This window comes from Mytilus californianus, unplaced genomic scaffold (genome assembly GCF_021869535.1).
Source record: "Mytilus californianus isolate M0D057914Y unplaced genomic scaffold, xbMytCali1.0.p SCAF_20, whole genome shotgun sequence".
NCBI classification, from domain to species: domain Eukaryota; kingdom Metazoa; phylum Mollusca; class Bivalvia; order Mytilida; family Mytilidae; genus Mytilus; species Mytilus californianus.
Genome location: NW_026262669.1, coordinates 6,068,495 through 6,087,535, shown reverse-complemented (window position 1 = coordinate 6,087,535; position 19,041 = coordinate 6,068,495). Strand labels below are relative to the sequence as shown.

The 19,041-nt window shown below is 32.2% G+C and overlaps 1 protein-coding gene across 1 annotated transcript; it reads left to right on the top strand.

The window, feature by feature from the left end:
- Positions 1–5,913: 5,913 nt before the first annotated feature.
- On the top strand, positions 5,914–17,395 carry LOC127731604 (protein wech-like). The gene is made up of 5 exons (XM_052240387.1): positions 5,914–6,752; positions 7,205–7,261; positions 9,739–9,804; positions 13,842–13,862; positions 17,092–17,395. The coding sequence occupies exons 1-5, from the start codon at positions 5,986–5,988 to the stop codon at positions 17,099–17,101; spliced, it is 921 nt and encodes a 306-aa protein (XP_052096347.1). The 5' UTR covers positions 5,914–5,985; the 3' UTR covers positions 17,102–17,395.
- The last annotated feature ends 1,646 nt before the right edge of the window (positions 17,396–19,041 follow it).

The window sequence follows — 19,041 nt, the reverse complement described above, 5'->3', positions numbered from 1 at the left end:
CATATAATAGAACAATAACATAATGACGGGATCTTTTAAAGTACAGAGTCACGTTATAAGAACCACGTAAACACAAAAAGTCGCATATACAAAACACACCAGCAAAAATGAAAGATAATACAAACACATTGACGGGATGTATAAGTACCTAGCCGTGTCAAATGGATATCACAGAAAACAAACCAAACAGTAAAAGTAATATTAATAATAGAACAAAGACAAATGAAAAAACAATATTACACGTTGTTAAGATGATAAACAACGTCAGTATGCAGAATCTATACTTCAAGACCATCATGTATTACTTGTGAAGTTGATACGGAATATTTATCAACAAGGTCTTGGTACCTTCCGATGAACTTTTTTAGAAAAAGGACGAGACGTTCTTTGACATACCCCTGGTTCATCAACTTTCTGCTCAGACACTGGTGACGTTTTACAAAGTCTGAGTAGGAGCTGCAAGCTCTTGAATATCGAAAAAGTTGGGAAATGTATATCCCATATGCAGGTGAAGTTGGTATATTGCTACTAAGGTGGGGGAAATTTATAATTTTAAAACTAAAATCGTCTCGTTTGTCATAGATTCTGGTACTGAGATGACTGTGTATGTCAAATTCGAGATATAAGTCTAAAAATGAGGCGAAGGAAGCCGTGTCTGTTGTTTCTTTAATTTCTAGTTCTGGGGGATATATTAATGGAACCCAATCAGAAAAGTTCGGATTGTTAATGGAAAGAACATCATCAATATATCTAAAAGAGAAATTAAATAATCTGGCTTATTTGATCTTCTTGTTTTTGACAAGTGTCTGAATGAACTCCGACTCATATGAAAATAAGAAGAGGTCGGCAAGGAGAGGCGCACAGTTCGTTCCCATAGGAATGCCGACAATTTGTTGAAAAAGTCTACCTCCAAATTCAACAAATATGGTGTCGATAAGAAACTCCAGCATACCGACCACCCGTGTAGTGAAGGATCAAGTTTCTTCTTCACGGGATTTCTTTTATATTGTTTGTATTACTAATGACCGTAATTGTACAATACATTACTGAATAGTTAGAGAATATTAAATTTGAATTAAAGTTGAACAAATCATTTATATAGGTTTTATCTCGGGTTTTTTTTTTTTGTCCTGCCATAAACTGCAGTTATTTTTAAAGGATTTAAATGCCTTCTCCTTTGCTCAATATTCTTTGAATACCTTGACTAGTTTGGAAAAAAAACATGGACGATATCAATTTTGTTTTTTGTGGGGACCGTGAATGTTATTCTGTGTTTATTTCAGTTGTTCGTCTCATTTATATGTGGAAGGAGTACATATCGGCCAATGAAGTCTGTATAATGCGAGTAAGAACGATCACGTTGTAAAGTATCAATAGAAATTTGTACTGCTGAGAAATAGGAAGTTCGTAATCGGAAAGTTGAAATCATCACGTTTGTCATAAAGTATCAATTTGTGTCAATATCGAGTTAAACATCAAGACACAAATCAGATCCTTTCATTTGCGTTAATTCATTGAAATGTCAGTCACAAATGATATTATTACGTATTTTAAAAGAGTAAATCGATTCGGTTGCATGTAATTTAACTCTATGAAGACTGGTCTACACTCGAAAAAGTGAATTGATTCAGTCGACGACTACAATCTGAACCGAACATTATATCTATAGACTATTTTGTTTGCATTTTAAACGTATCCATCGTTACATGTTATATAGTTTTTACCACTGCATAATAGGATATGCAACTTTTGAAGACCTTGGCTATTAAATAGCAGTTAAGTATCTTTTTTTAATTTTCAAATAATTTTATTTACTATAATTTCTACATTTGATTCCTCAAGTCTCGGTACCTTCTTTCGTTACCATTGACATTAATATAGTGCGTATCATGGCTGTCTTTGTTATATCATAAATGACTAGTTGACTTTTTCTTAATTCATATCTTCAGTCGAAATATTTTGTTTATGAATAGTTTTATTCACCCAAAAGAAACACCTTGTGAAATAATGAAATGAATCAATAACTATAATTTTGAACATAAAAGGAATGCAGGCTACAAGTTATTCCTGATTATATCTGGTAAACGTCGAACTGTGTATTTTGTAAATTATTTTGAACTAAATCAATTAGCAGTTTTTTAATTAGATTTGCCATTTAAAAACGCAGGGTTTAACTACAGGTTGTTGTAAATTTTACCTGATAATGTGTGTATAATAATAAATTGTAATGGCGTACTTGATAACGTTGATGTATAATTTAGCACATGAATTATTTTATGTTTAAAAACATTATACTGTTTCTGCTGATTCTGCTGATAAACACATTAAGCCTATTTAAATCCTCCAGATTGTATTCCTCGAGTATGATAAAATACACTATTGCAATGAAATACATAAAAAATGCACAACGTTTCATCTATTTCAACCTGCAATTTGTGTTTGTAATAACATACTTGAATAGATTTTAAATCTTAAGATATATTATGATTTCATTTACATGAATAGGACTTTAATGAATGTGTATCTGATTTGTTTATATTTATATATGAGTTCGAATCCCGGCGAGAGAAGAACAAACATTTGCTTCTGCAAATTAACAGATCTAACATTGGAAAGTTGAAATCATCACGTTTGTCATAAAGTATTGATTTGTGTCAATATCGAGTTAAACATCAAGACACGAATCTGATCATTTCATTTGCGTTAACTTGAGTCCATTCACTGAAATGTCAGTCGTAAATGATATTATTACGTATTTTAAAAGAGTCCATCGATTCGGTTACATTTAATTTCACTCTATGAAACATTGTCTACACTTGGAAAAGTGAATTGATTCAGTCCGAACCGAACATTATATCTATGGACTATTTTGTTTGCATTTTAAACGTATCCATCGTTACATGTTATATAGTTTTTTAGAATTGGTTCTGTCGACGACTACAATCTGAACCGAACATTATATCTATAGACTATTTTGTTTGCATTTTAAACGTATCCATCGTTACATGTTATATAGTTTTTACCACTGCATAATAGGATATGCAACTTTTGAAAACCTTGGCTATTAAATAGCAGTTAAGTATTTTTTTTAATTTCTAAATAGTTTTATTTACTATAATTTCTACATTCGGTATTCCTCCAGTATGATAACTTACACTATTGCAATGAAATACATAAAAGGTCACAAATCAAATGCACAACGTTTCATCTATTTTAACCTGCAATTTGTGTTTGTAAAACAAAGCACACTTGAATAGATTTTAAATCTTAAGATATATCATGATTTCATTTACATGAATAGGACTTAAATGAATTTGTATCTGATATGTTAATATGTATATAAATATGAATCCCGGCGAGGGAAGAACAAAAAATTTGCTTCCGCAAATTAACAGATCTAACATTGTTGGGCTGTTATTTAGACGAATTATATATGCAGAATGTGTTTTCAGCCTTGTATCACCATCACTGGTAATCCGATGGATAAAATCTGTCGTAGAGTTGTCACTGGTTCAGACGTACTTATAATATAATTATTTCTGTGACTGTATCCTACATAAATGTGTACGATCCTTTACGATAGATAATTCAGCTGATCTGTAATATTCCATCTTCATGCCTTATCTATCATGTACTGTGTTACGACGCTAGATAAAATCTGACGAGGAAAGGTAACTCCCGGCCACCGAAAGCTTAACTTTATATCGAGCCTAAGTGGTCGAGTGGCCTAGTGCGCCGGCCAGTGCAAGGCGATTTGGTGCCACGATATCTCAGCAGCATGAATTCGAATCCCAGCCAGTGAAGAACAAAAAATTTGCTTCCACATATTTACAGATTTAACATTGTTTGGCTGTTATTTAGACGAATATATATATATATAGATTCTACCACTGCATCGAGTGTGATACGATATTTATCCACTCGAGACAATTAAATGTTCAAATTTAAAACGCAAGGCTCGCCGTTAAAATTTAACTGTCGAGAGTGGATAAATATCGTATTACACGAGATTTGGTGGTGGAATCTGTTTCTCTAATGATTTTCAAACAATATGCAGGCAAACTTATTCTGCAAAAAGATGTGTTCTTTCTATGTGACGTCATCAGGCATGGTCGCCTTTTTTCATGCCATCACAATAGGAAATTCAGAGGAAAGCAAGAGAATTCAACGTCATAATCGGATTTTAACCAATGAAGAACTGAGATCAAACGAACCACACGTTGATTACATTTTTTTATTCAATGGATGCAGAAAGTGATAAATTGACGAAGAATTAGAGAAATATAATTATAGACCTGGAAGTAGATATACAGCCTTAAAGACTTTTATTTGTTCTGTTGAAATATACAATTATAGAATTGAAAGGAGGTGACCAGGTTCAAACAATTAAGATAAACCATATTTCTCTAAAAGAGGGACGAAAGATACCAGAGGGACAGTCAGTTAAATGTTGACTTAAGAAATCAGAACATAATGTATTACAGTATTTCTGGTCCAACTGACTATTGTTTGAGATACTGTTTGTTCTTAACGCCAACATATCACTTCTGGCTTAACCACGGCTGTCGGGTTTTGATGATGGGGAAAACCGCAGCATTCAGAACCCAGTCAATTAAGACAGGCGTCAGACTCGTCTTACCGAAGCTGGTTTTGAGCTTACATCAACAATGTTGATAGGCTAGTGATAACTGTAGATGAACTATCTCAATTAGCCTTCCAACTGTTGACCTTTAAAGCAATCATTAGAATAATAATTTGTTTCTTTCAGTCTATAAACAAAACATCAATGTTATGAGTCTACATTTAATATTATAATAATGCCTTCTTTACAACTTCCACCGGAAGTAAATAACTTCAAACTGAGATTGCAATTATAGTAGTATTTCACCTCGGGTTTCTCGTATGGTTCGTTTTGCTAAATCTTTATTGTTCTATATAATATGATGTTAGTGATGTTTGTTTATTTGTTCGTTTTCATTGTTTACCATGCAGTGTTGTCATTGTTTATTGAACTACTGTTAAATGATTATACTTGGTAACGTTTCCTTATTTTTAAAGCATTGATCTTACATGTAGCTTGGATTCAAAGGTGCTAACCGTGTAGCCAGAACTGCTTACCCTCCTGAAACATCTAAAGTGTCACTCTCGACAAGTTATAAACAAGCTAGCCAATTAATTCGTTTCATATATTAACTCATTCATAAATGAGAATTATGGTATACATTTACTCATAAACGTGTATTTCATATCATGTGTATAGGTACGTTTCAAAGTTTGATGACAATTTATGGTGGCAACTTCAAAATAGTTATTTGGATATTTCGAATCCGTTAAAATAACTTCAGACTATGCTCTTTGTTATTTGTAAGAAATGTTTGTGACCCTCATATGTATCGTGTTTTTCTCTCACTTTTATATTTGGCAACGGCTAATATAACAGTAATATCAACCGTAAATCCATTTCCATTAAAACATTTTTTGAGCAGATATGATTTAATTAGACTAGAGTTTATTACAGATATAAACAAATAAAAATGAAAAACACCTGGACTGGGGAATAAAAAAAAACTTGTGTAAAGTATGGTGTTGGACTTAAATCTTTTTAGAATCTCGTACACATTTTACTTACAATATACTATTTCCCATAGTGTGATATTTAAACATACTCCTTTTATTATTATGATAATGTTATACTTCTTTTTGTTTATCTAAATTATAAATACCAAGTCAATAATCCAGGTCAATAACCAATATCATCAGTAAAACCGTACACTAGCCAATAATACAGCAGTCAATAAAATGAAGTCTTATATGTAAAATATTCATAATATATTCAAATTAAAATTTAAGTTTTATGTTTCACAGTTCTACCTTTAAATACACGACATACGTATATAACCATTATTTGATTTAAATGTAGAACGTTGTTGTCATTGATTTTTTACCTTACCTGTGTATTATTCATTGAGGACGATACGCGACAAAATGGCACAGGCAGCCTCTAAAACATGTGAAATTTGTGTCAGTGCCTATGGATCCCAATACTGCTTAGAGTGTGAACAATACTTTTGTGAAAATTGTAAAACCTTTCATAAAAGACAGAAAGTAACAAAGAATCACCAGTTTCAGTCTTCCTCGGACGTTATACCGGAAGGTAAATCGAAATGTAAGGAACACAACGAAGACATCAGTTTTGTATGCAAAACATGTAATTTAGTAGTGTGCAGTAGTTGTGTGACTGGCAGTCACACAGGGCATGCCTTTTCAAAGCTTATGGACAACATAACACAGATGAAGGAGAAGAATACAAAAGACCTGCGTAGTAAGGTACATGAGGCAACTCAAAACATTAAAACGATAGAGGAAGGTTTAAAGGCATTTGATGTGAAGGTTGAAGGAGTAGTCAAAGCTATTACAGAAGAAGGTACAAAGATAAAGGCTATGGTTGATACATGTGTCGCACAGATGATTGCATCGGTCAAGGATCAATCCAGGAAGGAAAAGGACAAATTGACAAAAATCATAGCAGATACTAAAATAGATTTGAAGGCGGGAGGCGACTTAGAAAAGAAGAAATGTGAACTCGACAAGACACGAAACGATGGCAAATTGTTACAGTCGTTACAGAAGCTTACAGATGACATTACAAAGCTGACGATAGAGCCTATACCCGAATTTCCGAACATACAGTATACTGCTAAGCCTGTAACAGATAACGACATCAAACAACTGTTTGGCATCTTCAAAATAAGGTAAATCCACTGAAATACCTGAGAAGAGTATTGTTTTGTAGACTACATTCTGTAGTCGTAATACATACTTTAATATATCTATATTATTTGAAAGTGACATGTATTTTTGCATAATCAAAATTCTGTTTTTGAATATCAATGTATTTCTGAATTGAATCCCATGAAAGACGCAGGGGAGACAATGCATTCAATAAAACGAGGTGGTCATTAATAATGTATTGTTTATAATGGAATAACAATGGACTCTAGTAAATAGACATGTGGTCTATGACAATGCACATTTTTAATTGTATTCACAATGCACTCGGCTCTACGTAAACTTATGAAGTTATTCAGGAATACTTGTTTTCAAACTGGCACAGAATATCTGTTTCCCTCATTTTTAAAATGTTTTGTTTTGATATTATGCATTTAAGGAGTCATATGTAAATACTTCATTTTTATTTTGACAGAGGAGTACGTACACAACATATCGGAAACAGAGAGAAAGAATTACCTAAACCAAAAAGGTAATGCAATATGTTTGTATATTTTACAGTGTTAATTTTACGCTTAAAACAATGTAAACTTTTCGTCAAATCTTTAAGTGAATCACACATTATCTTCGTGTATACCTGAATGTCTTTTAAGGAAATGAAGCCCTCTTTCCATGGTTCTGGATAAATTTGTTTCCTATATTGTGTAAACCAGTGCACCGTTTTACTGTTGACACATTTACTAGTTACATGTATGCACTTATCTTCATTACATTGTTCCTAAGTAGCAGTTTTTTTAAAGCCGTATTTGCTTAATTTTCTTGATATATATTTCACCAACTCACATTTTTTTTTTTAATATTTTGTTTTGCTTCGATTTACATCTTCTACAAAGTCATTTGTAATGCGTTGCATACGTTAGCAAGCACTAACTCGAGTAGGATTGCGTTTAAGTAATTAATACTGATAATGATGTGCAAACGTACAGCGTAATTTATTTTCGTAAATATACTGCTCGTTAAAATGTTTCTGCTTGTCTAGTTAAAGATTTAGAACCTATTGATACTTTAAATTTACGATATAACCATGATATTGAATGTAAAAGGCATTCATCATAGTTATCCGCACTAGTAAGGCAAAATATGCATAGTATAAGCTAAGGACACCATACTGTTTTCAAACGACATTATCAAGTCGTGTTGCGCAGTCTTCTTTTAATTGTGTATATGTAGTTTTATGTTAACTTGTGTTTGTCCTTTCGTCAATTTTCAGTATTTGCCATAGTGTTTCCCATATGTCTTCGACGTATGAGTTTGAATGTCCTCTTTGATATTTTCCACCTCTTTTTAAAATATTCTCGATTCACAAGAATATTTAAGATCGACTGTTTGCTTAAGGGTACAACGACTTCAGCAGTAACATTCACAATCGACTGTTGATAAAGCGGTCAACGACTTCAGCAGCCGCATTCAAAATCGACTGTTGATGAAGGGGTGAATGACTTTAGCAATCACATTCACCATCGACTGTTAGAAAGGGTTCAACGACTTTAGCATTCATATTCACAATCGACTGTTGATAAAGTGGTCAACGACTTCAGTAGTCACATTCACAATCGACTGTTGATAAAGGGGTCAACGACTTCAGCAGTCACATTCACAATCGACTGTTGATAAAGGGTTCAACGACTTTAGCAGTCACATTCACAATCGACTGTTCATAAAGGGGTCAACAAATTCAGAAGTCACATTCACAATCGACTGTTGATGAAGGGGTCAACGACTTCAGCAGTCACATTCACAATCGACTGTTGATAAAGGGTTCAACGACTTTAGCAGTCACATTCACAATCGACTGTTCATAAAGGGGTCAACGAATTCAGAAGTCACATTCACAATCGACTGTTGATGAAGGGGTCAACGACTATAGCAGTCACATTCACAATCGACTGTTGATTAAGGGTTCAACGACTTTAGCAGTCACATTCACAATCGACTGTTAATAATGGGTTCAACGACTTTAGCAGTAACATTCACGAATATCGAAGGAAGTTAGTAAAATTGTTTCGTTTGTATATTATCATTGAATGAACTTAACAGAACACTGCCAGTTATTTTTATAATGTTTGGAATAATCGTATATAACACAATTCTATAATAATATTCTTGTAATGGTTAGAAAATACATCAAATAGCACCATCACTAACGTAATCCCAATTTCATATTGTATTTTTAGAAATTTACCTGTGACGTCGCTTGTTGTGGCGTTGATACATTCGTGTGATTCAGAGTTCATTATTCTATTGTGCTGTATTTGTGATCTGTCGTAAATTAATTTTAGGTGTTCGTTGTTATTCTGTGGTTTACATGTTGGGATGGGCTATGGTATAGTTTGTTTATGTATTTCTCTGTCCTGAATTTCTTGCATTTATTGATACTTTATTCCTGTCACGTAATTTTGTCATTTTAGCGGTATTTTTAACATTGCTATATAAGCGGGAGGTTTGGCTAGCCATAAAACCAGGTTCAACCCACCATTTTTTCTTAAAATGGCTTGTACCATTTCAGGAATATGGCAATTGTTATCACATGGTCCGTTGTTATGTATGCTGGCGTTTGTTTTTGTAACAGTTCAGTGTTTCTGTTGTTCCGTTTTGTTTCCTCTTATGGTTGATGTGTTTTCCTCAGTTTTGGTTTGTGACCCGGATTTGTTTCAGTTAAATTGATTTATGACTATTGAACAGCGATATACTACTATTGCCTTTATATATAGCTTCTTCAATTAAACTGTACTGCAAATTGTTAAATCTAAAGACCTCATCAGTTCATGCGGTTTTTTGCTGTAAGAAAGACGGGGGAAAGGAGGGAAAAGTATATGCAAAGCAGAAATAGTTCTATAAGGATTTTACGATATAGATAAGAATGTCATTAATTCATTGCTACCTTGTGTTTATATCGTCACATTAAAAAGAGTTTAATTTTATTTTAATTAATTGTGTTGTTTATTACAGTGATTACGAAAAGGATACGAAACGAAAAGAGGAAGGACAATACCTGTACAGATGTATCGGGTGTGGGTAAGTTCCTTAATATTGTTTTTATGGACATGACGTAATATGTATATTTATATTATATTAGGAACATACTCTACAAACCAGAAAAAATCTGAAATTGCCTATATCTTTACTCGACTGTACTGATTTTTACTCGACCAGTCTGACTTGGTGTGAAACTTACTTGATATTACTCGAGCGAAATCTGAACCATACTTAACAGTCTGAACTTATACTCTACCAGTACTGAACCATTTTATATGTGTCTGAACTATTCTCGATCAAGTCTGAACCATGCTCGACCTGGTCTGAACCATACTCGACCTAGTCTGAACCCTACTCGACCAAGTCTTAACCAACCTATTTCTGTGTCTATCTATTGTATTTCATCAATTTAGGAACTTTTTTAACAACAGCTATTCCCCTTGGTTAGAAATTTAAACAACAATTTGAAATCCACAATGTATTTAATATAGCATTGAAACTAAAATTTCACAATAAACATAATATAATCATCAACACCATATTCATCAACACTTATACATATATATATTTGTGGTCTAGAGCGCTGGACACAGCGCAGGCGGTGTTGTCACGATATCCCAATTGCATGATTTTGAATCCCGGCGAGGGAAGAACAAAAATTTGCTTCCGGAAATTTGCAGATTTAACATTGTTGTGCTGATATTTAGAGCAATTATGAATAAAATATGTGTTTACAGCCGTGCATCACCTTCACTGGTGATCCTGTAGATGGATCTGTCGTAGAGTTGTCACTTGTTTAGATGTACTTATCAAATAATTATTTCTGTGACTACATCTTACGATCCTTTACGACAGATAATTTAGCTAATCTGCAATCAATTCCATCTGCACGCCTAATATATCATGTACTGTGTTACAACTCTAGCTTCTACTGACGAGGAAAGGTTACACTAGGCCACCGAAAGCTGAATGTTTAGTTCAGTCTAGGTGGTCTACAGCGCTGGACACAGTGCAGGTGGTGTTGTCACGATATCCCAATAACATGAGTTCGAATCCCGGCGAGGGAAGAACAAAAAATTGCTTCCGGAAATTTGCAGATTTAACATTATTGTGCTGGTATTTAGAGTAAATATGTATATATATATATATATATATATATATACAATGAATATAACATTTGAAATAAAAATAAAACAAGATGACCAAAGAAAGTTATTTCTGGTAGGATTAAAAAAATATCATGTGTTATATACCTACAAAGGTATACTTTTTGTTGAAGACCGTACTGTGACCTATAATGGTTTACTTTTATAAATTTTGACTTGGATGGAGAGTTGTCTCATTGGCACTCATACCACATCTTCTTATATCTATATAAAGAGTTATTTTCTTCAGAACTATAGGTCATTCTTTTGAAGAATCAACCTGGACGATACCAAGTTTCAATGAAATTTGCTTCAAGGCATAACATATATAAGGTCATTATTTTTTTCTGGTTAAAAAGCAAACTTTAATTTACTTGAACATTAAAATCGTTTGATAGCTATCGTGTGGTGTTGCCAATTGAGGGTTTACTTTTTAATACCATATTTCGTAGGTTTAAGGCAGAAACAATCCTTTATTCCGTTTATTAGACTGACATACCTAAAATCGTCGTTGACGCACATTTTAACTTCCAAAACAAATAATGTGAAGTTTTGTTTATTTATCTATACAATAAAGGGGCATTATGTGAGATGAATTTAATATTGCAAACATTTCCATAACACTTTAAATCAAGCCATATTTAACACATTATGTGTAGGATTTTAAAAATCTTATATTTTCACATTGTATTGGAAATCATACTTTGACCTATGGATATACGTTTTTCGTGTTACATGTACATGTATCACGATTTCGTGCTCTCTTCATGCCAGTTGTTTTCTACATTTGTATATGCCTTTTACTCCATCTAATCAAATGATCCAACATTCTTATTTTCTGTAGAATAACAGCCATGTACTTTAAAATGGGGAGGGGATATAATATGTATTCCTAGTTTTATATAAAAACAAGTTGTATTGCCAAACAAAAGAGAGAAAACAATTACTCTGAATTGTTCGTTTACAACATTGTTGAAAAAATCTGCTTTTCCGCGATAAAAATGTCATGAAAATAGACAAAGAAAAGCATCTTTCTTTTATAAATAAAGTTGATACAATAATTTACTTACGAAGTGACCTTTGTATTTTTCATACACCGTAACAATTCAGTTGTGTCTTGCTTCATGCCGTTACAGTTATATTTCTATTCAAACTGGACAATGATTTCTAACGTTTATATATCTAGTTTAATTAGTGAGTTTCATTACACATTATAAATGAGCCGTAGGGTATATTAAAACTTGACCACATCAGAAAAGAATATCCCACTTTTGTGTTGTCGGTAAAATAGGATGTAAATAATGCAAAACTTTGCAGAAAATAATATTTATAGACGGTATATAAGTCAGATAATGCATATTATAAGGTTTTTCTTGTCGTATAACACACCTCGGGGTGTCAAGATTGCCCAAAGAAAGACCTACGGTCGGTCTTTCATTTGACTAATCCTGACACCCCTCGGTGTGTTATACTTCAAGAAAAACCTTAAAATATGCATGATCTATAACATAAATTAAGTTTTCGGTTAAATAAATTTGTATATACATAATGTCATGTTCACATTGCACAATGCACATCAAAAATACTAGAACTTTCAACCATTATTCAAATACATATCTTAAATTGTATTCAAAATTATTTGAATGTTTCAGATATATTTTATGATTACTAGAAAATTTTCAACACTAACTTAAGCCTGGTATAAATTTATGGTGTCAGTCGAGTTTAGTTAATAACGCAGTGGACTTTTTTTTTATTGTATATAATGTAACTTAATAAATTAAAAAAATGACACCCATGTTTTGTAAAATGAAGAATTTAATATTATAGAAGTTCCAAAGCAATCCCTGATAGCCTTTTAAAAAATGAATTGTGTTCCAAAATTGCAGTAACAATTTAGGTTGATTAATTAAGTTTTGTCAAAATTAAAGACATGGCATAAAAGAAGATCTTTAATAAGGTTAAATTAACTCAGTACATGTGTATTTTACAGGTAAAAAGAAAACCCTATTTTCTTAAACTCTTGTGAATTAACCAGTGAATTCAAAAGCCCTTGTGATTTAAGTTTTACAGGATGTTGTTTAATTTTCAATGGATGTTATTTAAAATGTATTCCTCTCTCACAACGTGTGATCTTTTTAATGAGCGTGCCCCAAGCAAGAGGTATTACTTTATAGTTTATACCTTTTTAGAAGAACATTTTTAATCAATTTATATATATATATATATATCCCAATATTCGCGTGTGCCATCAGTGATATGAATGGACGTATATTAGTTACTTGGATACCGAACTTTCCAAAATAACTAAGGTTATAAAAATAATATACTCATATATTGGTAAAACATTGCAGTTTTGTTTTGTTGATAATTCCAGAACAACATTGAACAACTTAACCACAATCCTCAATAATGAACGGTAAATCGTACATACATTAATCATATTTTAACAGTGAACTGTATGTTCTACGATACGACATTTGCCCTTTTTCGATGGTTATGTTTCAGATTATTTAAAACACTAAACCGCCTCATAATTGATAACAAAATGTTCAATAGAAGCATAATGCATAGCTCTCAATGCAGCGTATACTTATCAATTTAGACATTTTACGTTTGTATTAAATTTTAGATACTCATATTTGCTGAGTCAATCATCAACTAAGAGACATTCATTGTCGTAATACACGTCTGATGCAGAAAATGTAATGCCGTTAATGTTATCATACTAATGTTATCTTTGTCCATAACGATTTTGGAGTGGTTAACTCACAATATAATTCAACAATAGGTGGTAAAATGACGTAAATCAACCACATTTTATTTGAACCCATTTGTTTTGCTTTGGAAATGCTATCTGAGTAAACGACAACACATCTATCAGTATATTTGTTTGGGAATCTGACACCATTGATCTGTTTCGTCTTTCAGAAAGGAAGAGAGATCTGATTAGTAAGTATTATCTACGTTTTTTGTAAGTGACAAATAGTCAAAACAGTCATTTACTACAGACATGATTTTGAAATATATCTAAACACTAGGCTCGTTCGGATAATAGACAACCCGTAACTATAGGCTAAATATTTAACAATGACCATTAAATACATACATCTTTGATACAAAACCTTTATGATAAAGGTATATATTACCATGATTCAGATTTGTTTATGTGCTCCGGTCATTCAATTCAATGTTGAGGTGTTTGACTAGATTTTTTTAGATTCCATTTCCTCCATTATCTTATTTCAACCAGGCATTTAATAACTAAATCATGACTTTCATGATAGAGGGTTACTGATAACACAGAAGACATTGATCCAAATACTAATGTTAGTGGCATCCCTAACAGATGTTAAATGGCTTTTCGGACGCGATCATAGTGGCATCCCTGAAATCGCTTTGTGGACCCGATCATAGCTTGGTTGACATATTTGAAATATTTGTATTTCATATAACTATGAATATGCTTCGCTTGTCATAACAACAATCTTTCCTATTTTACCACAAAAGACTTGCATCCCTGAAATGGCTTTGCGGACCCGATCATAGTTTGGTTGACATATTTGACATATTTGTGTTCCATATAACTATGAATATGTTTCGCTTGTCATAACAACAATCTTTCCTATTTTACCACAAAAGACTTACAATGGAAATTTTCATGACGAACACGACGGATGCTAGGTCTTCTTTGTATAGTTTTGTTATTGTTGTTTGTCCTTTTATCGTTTATTTTGTTGACATGATGTTGTTTGTTTTCGTTGGATTTTCCAGTGCCCCCTTGTATCGTGTCTAAAATGTATTTTAAAACAATGAAGAATTGACATCTAGTATACTGGTAATGAACAAGAAAATTAGGATCCCATCTGAATAAGTCGATATGAACCGCATGTAACACGTATTCCAATTTAACTGTCAGACCGATGTTGTTTTTCATTATGTCGTCAACCTGTCTGCAATACATTAAGAAATACTTTATATGAAATTTTAAACAAAACGCATTGTTGCCTTGTTTGGAACATTATCAATATTCAGAATTGTCATGTGTCGTCTTAACATTTGCAATACTACATACATATATATCAAATGTTTCCTCTTAACCAGTATAAATATTTGAACTCTACAAAATAGGAACAATCCAGGGAAATAATTACACTAGTGAAGTCCAAATACGTTAAATGAAAATGATAAAAAACACCTTGCAAAGTTCTTTGATTCCACAATCGGAAATATCGACAATGTTTTGTAATTCAATAACCCACATTTCCGCGAGTGCTTACACCTCATATACCGAAAGTAGAAGATCTGCTTTATATCTTGTTAATTTTTTTTCAAAATTGACACAATCTAGAATCTATGACAAACGATTTCAACTTTCAATTTCTCAGCACTAACATACTGATTCGACATTACAGAAGTTCACAGTTACAATCACGGATTGGTTGATCTGTTCGGTGGTTCTCAACTAACTAACGACATATTTGGGTTGTCTTAGAGCTTTGTATATAAGAACAGTCATCTGATCTATAAATTTACCGATTGTGTCGTATTCCCGATAGTGACGTTTTGACTAAGTATGGACTGGTGAGTGATGCATGCATATCAGGTATCATTTGTCCCATTGACGCACGCCGACTAGCTCCTGTTGGAGATCATGCATATCAGGTATCATTTGTCCCATTGACGCACGCCGACTAGCTCCTGTTGGAGATCATGCATATCAGGTATCATTTGTCCCATTGGCGCACGCCGACTAGCTCCTGTTGGAGATCATGCATATCAGGTATCATTTGTCCCATTGACGCACGCCGACTAGCTCCTGTTAGAGATCATGCGAATCCCCGAGTTTTGTTTTTTTTTTTGCTTGGTTTCCCTCTTCTTATTGAATTAATGAAATTTGAGCATCAGTTAAATATGTTTCAATCTAGATATTGTTCTCTCTGAGTGAATTTGAAAGAGGAAGTTACTAAAATGAAATTTCCTCTGTTTTATCAATATTCAATTTGCTAGATCTAAGTATCAAGCAAAGTCTAACAACTATTAAACAAATGTAATTATCTAGTTATTGAAGTACTCCATTGTGTAAGCTTCAACAAACATATCAAATCAAATGTAACGACGACTTTAAATGGCTTAATTTCCCTAAAGTCAGTTTACAACTATAAAAATCGAGCATACCTTGTAGTGTTCCTTTACACATACTATCCTTTCTGAGGTCTGTGTTTATATGATTAATTTAACTGGACAGACATCTGCACTTCTTTTTAAATGTACAGCCGAAATCATTCAATCAATTAACTACAATATGTTTACTATATTTTATAAATTGTATACATTGATGTTTTTGAGATTATGATGTTTGTATCGTGAGTAGCTTAACATATTTTTCCAGATATTAAACTCGAAAGCAGGTGTTATTTATTTATTGGGCTTCATAAATCATATGTAAACAAATGTGATATTAATTGTTAGATGTCTTTAGGTGTAATACCACCATTGACTTTCCCTATTAGTCTTTGTTAAGTATGCACTTTTCAAAAAATTGTGCAGAATTTATTGTTGTTTTCAAATAAAGAAATATTGGGCATGAGTAAAGTTTTATCTTGTCCAGTACTACATAACATTTCATTGCATATAAGATAATAACCATCACTGTAAGTTAACCAATCAAATGTCAACCCTTTTCTTTCCTGTTTACAAGCTTAAGTAACCATGTTACTTAAAGTTTCCAAAATATTTTATAGAAACACTAAATAAAAAAAGATGGTGCTTTAAAACACCCAAGATATATGTTGATGACTCGGAATTTGTTTACTGCAATGAAATGTAAGATTAATTTCCTACAACTGTCAAAGTCAAGGGAATATTTTTTTCGACCCTTTTTCGTATGCACGGGATGTGACGTACTATGATTTGGTGGTATTGCACCTTAATTCCCCCCAAAGTTTGATTATAGAATAATGAAAATAAACAATATGTTATTGTCTTCCTTAACAATAATCTGAATATACTTATTTCTCTTTATTAGCAATCACGTATACGAAAATGCAGTTTCAACTTTAGAGCCATAAACACTTTAAAACAATATATTGATCATATTTTTTTTAAAATTGATGAAGTGGTGTTTTTTTATATATATATATATATTTATTCAAACTTGTATTTTTATTTTTTTTTTCAGTGCAATGTAAGTGTCTTGTACCAAACAGATAAGTATACAGTAAATTGTGTATGTAATGTTTTTATTCAAATTAGGAAAATATAAAATTTTCAGTAGATAAAGACGCAATTCCATAGAAGTAAAAATACAACCTATTCGTATATGAGAATCATAGAGATATTGTCATTTTTAATATAAAACATACGCCATAAGTAACAATCCTTTCGATTCAGTTAATGTAAAATGTCAGCAGAACGAATGTCTCATATCATATGCGTAAAAAAAACACCTTTAAAAGGAGAAGGTAATATTGAGATCGTATTGTTATTAAAACTTTTTTTTTCATACTTTTAAGATTATTTCGAAACGTTTCTATCAAATGTCTAATCAAATACAGGTAAACATTTAGATACATGTATTCACGTAAATAATGAATAGATTTTTGGAACTAGTTTTTAAAATATATCCTAAATTATAACTTGAAAATTTTCTGATCAACCTTTTCTTATGCTAAACACATACAGCTTATGCACTTTTGTCAGATTGAATTAATTGATATCATTGTTTTTAATTTTTATTTCCATAAGATAGAAGATCTGTATTTGAAATAACCACACTTATTCGGAAAGCGTTTTGTGTTCGTGCTGGTCAACAAAGCAACCAACAACATTGTATTGGTACGACGTAAACACTACACCAACGTTTTTGAAGAATGAAACTATTGTTTTGGTCTAGATTCAATACCTTAGTGTACATACATATTCAATCCGTAGACAATCATACCGTTACCGCATCTCAACTTTAGCCCTCTTTTGAAAATTTGAATGCCTTACTGTGAGTTCGCCCTCACATATATAAATAACCATTCAAATGATGATAAATAGAAGAGAACATCCTTACTATAGTTATAGTTAATGTAGTTATGTCGTATATGATGCTCATAAATATACAAACAATCCATGTAAACGTATGGTTTTCCTAAATAAAAATAATCTTAAAGGTTATCATTTACTTTTGGAATGAATAACATTAATTTTGTTGCAAACATTTAATACGTAACTAAACATCCTCTTCATTTGATCTCTAGTGGATTGTTGTCTGTTTTGGTAATCATACCACACCTTGTTATTTATATAGGTATTGTTATCCATAACACGTATGGTCCTATATCTTATCGAAATCTATAGTTAAGCACAGTATATGATCATGCTTTTGTTTCATCACTAGTGGATGGTTGTCTCTTTGGTAATCATACCACACCTTGTTATTTATATAGGTATTGTTATCCATAACACGTATGGTCATATATCTTATTGAAATCTATAGTTAAGTACAGTATATGATCATGCTTTTCGCAGACAGTTAATGCCATTTTTACACTTAACAGTCGATTTGTATTTTGTAAACAAAACGCGTGCCTGCTTTACCAAATTATAATACAGGTGTCCTGGTGTTTGTACAATAACTTGTTTTATGCGACTGTGGTGGATATTTCGTTTCTTAAAGTATCACCAGTACAAAAGCCAGCACTTTTGTTTTGAAATGAAATATTATTGATATAGTCATTTTATAAATTAACTGTTTACAAAGTGTATTCTAGCTCTAAAAATTTTACATCAAGGCATAAATGACCTTGACCGTATACAGTTGGGTGCAGACCAAGCATTACATGTAGACGCAAGGAAAAAGTTAACGCGGCGTTTACTCAAAAAATGTAGTAGACATAAAAAGCAAACGGGTGTTTACTTTCGCGTTTACCTCAGCGTTAAAAATGCTAATAACTTTTTTTATTTATAATAGGATTTATCTCAAATTTGAATATAATAAGATTTCATCATTTAATTTTTAAATACAAGAAACAAAAAACGAAAAATATTTGAAAAACTTTCGAAAACGTGACCTGAGAAACGTTAAAAATGACAGGACAAAATGTAAATGCTGATAGCTTTTTTATTTCTCAAATGATTCATC